The sequence below is a fragment of the Mobula birostris genome, unplaced genomic scaffold (assembly GCF_030028105.1).
Source record: "Mobula birostris isolate sMobBir1 unplaced genomic scaffold, sMobBir1.hap1 scaffold_3339, whole genome shotgun sequence".
Classification (NCBI taxonomy): domain Eukaryota; kingdom Metazoa; phylum Chordata; class Chondrichthyes; order Myliobatiformes; family Myliobatidae; genus Mobula; species Mobula birostris.
In genome coordinates this window covers 5,135-7,500 of record NW_027276405.1, presented here as the reverse complement: position 1 = coordinate 7,500, position 2,366 = coordinate 5,135, and the positions used below count along the sequence as shown (strand labels likewise).

The following is a 2,366-nucleotide window of genomic DNA, read 5'->3' as shown; positions in this document are numbered from 1 at the left end:
GCCCTCACCCCATCCTGCTGCCTTCACCACCATCGCTGACCCCTGCCAGATGCTCACTCCTGGCTAACCACTCGAGCAGGCGTCTACATGGGAGCAGGAAGTGGGGTGGAGGGGTGCAGTTTGGTGGAGGAGAGAGGGATGGGTAGGAAGATAAGCAGTGGTGAGGGGAGTAGGGGGAGGGGAAGCATGGGAGTGTCCAAACGGTCAATTGGTCTGGGTTGTGACAGGAGATCCATGTCAGCAGAATAACTGTGTCTCTTCCCCCAACTCCCTTTCCCTCACCCCCTCCAGCTTGGTCCCCTCCCTGATTGCTCGCTGTGGATCTGCGCTGGGGGACCTGCAGGGGCCGAGGTGACCATTGTCGACCCACTGCGGGCCAACCGATCCCTGGCAGCCTTCTCCTTGCCCCACCACTGCCTCCTCTGCGTGGCCTGTATCCCAGGTAAGATCCCCGCCCCCTCTCGTCTGCTCCTGGGATCAATGTTGGGGGAAAACTCTGGCCAGCAGCCTTGAGGGGTCTTGTTCCTTGAGTTGTACACTTCTCTTTTAGAAAACATAGAAAAGCCTACAGCACAATACAGGCCCTTCGGCCCACAAAGTTGTGCCGAACATCTCCTTACCTGAGAAATTATCTAGGGTTACCCATAGCCCTCTATTTTTCTGAGCTCCATGTACCTGTCCAGGAGTCTCTTAAAAGACCCTATTGTATCCATCTCCACCACCATCGCTGGCAGCCCATTCCATGCACTCACCACTCTCCGTGTTAAAAAAAAACAACTTACCCCTGACATCTCCTCTGTACGTGCTTCCACGTGCCTTAAAACTGTGCCCCCTCATGCTAGCCATTCCAGCCCTGGGAAAAAGCCTCTGACTATCCACACCTCTCATCATCTTATACACCTCCATCAGGTCACCTCTCATCCTCCATCGCTCCAAGGAGAAAAGGCCGAGTTCACTCAACCTATTCTCATAAGACATGCTCCCCAAACCAGGCAACATCCTTGTAAATCTCCTCTGCACTCTTGCTATGGTTTCCACATCCTTCCTGTAGAGAGGTGACCAAAACTGAGCACAGTACTCCAAGTGGGGTCTGACAGGGTCCTATATAGCTGCAACATTACCTCTCGGCTCTTAAACTCAATCCCACGATTGATGAAGGTCAATGCACCGTATGCCTTCTTAACCACAGAGTCAACCTGCGCAGCAGCTTTGAGTGTCCTATGGACTCGGATCCCAAGATCCCTCTGATTCACAACACTGCCAAGAGTCTTACCATTGATACTATATTCTGCCATCATATTTGACCTACCAAAATGAGCCTCCTCACACTTATCTGGGTTGAAATCCATCTGCCACTTCTCAGCCCAGTTTTGCATCCTATCAATCTCCCGCTGTAACCTCTGACAGCCCTCCACACTATCCACAACACCCCCAACCTTTGTGTCATCAGCAAATTTACTAACCCATCCCTCCACTTCCTCATCCAGGTCATTTATAAAAATCACGAAGGGTCCCAGAACAGATCCTTGAGACACACCACTAATCACTGACCTCCATGCAGAATATGACCCATCTACAACCACTCTTTGCCTTCTGTGGGCAAGCCAGTTCTGGATCCACAAAGCAATGTTCCCTTGGATCCCTGTAAGCCTTACTAGTTTCTCAATAAGCCTTACATGGGGTACCTAATCAAATGCCTTGCTGAAATCTGTATACACTACATCTATTGCTCTACCTTCATCAATGTATTTGTCACATCCTCAAAAAATTCAATCAGCCTCGTAAGGCACGACCTGCCTTTGACAAAGCCATGCTGACTACTCCTAATCATATTATGCCTCTCCAAATGTTCATAAATCCTGCCTCTCAGGATCTTCTCCATCAACTTACCAACCACTGAAATAAGACTTACTGGTCTGTAATTTCCTGGGCTATCTCTACTCCCTTTCTTGAAGAAGGGAACAACATCTACAACCCTCCAATCCTCCGGAACCTCTCCCGTCCCCATTGTCGATGCAAAGATCATCGCCAGAGGCTCAGCAATCTCCTCCCTCATCTCCCACAGTAGCCTGGGGTACATCTCGTCCAGTCCCGGTGACTTATCCAATTTGATACTTTCCAAAAGTTCTACCACATCCTCTTCCTTATTATCTATATGCTCAAGCTTTTCAGTCTGCTGTAAGTCATCCCTACAATCGCCAAGATCCTTTTCCGTAGTGAATACTGAAGCAAAGTACTCATTAAGTACCTCTGCCGTCTCCTCCAGTTCCGTACACACTTTTCCACTATCACATTTGATTGGTCCTATTCTCTCACATCTATCCTCTTGCTGTTCACATACTTGTAGAATATCTTGGGGTTTTCCT

The 2,366-nt window shown here is 49.2% G+C and overlaps 1 protein-coding gene across 1 annotated transcript in view; it reads left to right on the top strand.

The window, feature by feature from the left end:
• Window positions 1-442, top strand: part of LOC140192996 (C-Jun-amino-terminal kinase-interacting protein 4-like) — a gene marked incomplete at its 3' end in the record, with an annotated part of 30,641 nt that extends 30,199 nt beyond the window's left edge. Inside the window, exon 12 of the mRNA XM_072250457.1 lies at window positions 292-442. Within this exon, the coding sequence (XP_072106558.1) occupies window positions 292-442 (151 nt within the window). The remainder of the gene's footprint in view (window positions 1-291) is intronic.
• Between the last annotated feature and the right edge of the window lie 1,924 nt (window positions 443-2,366).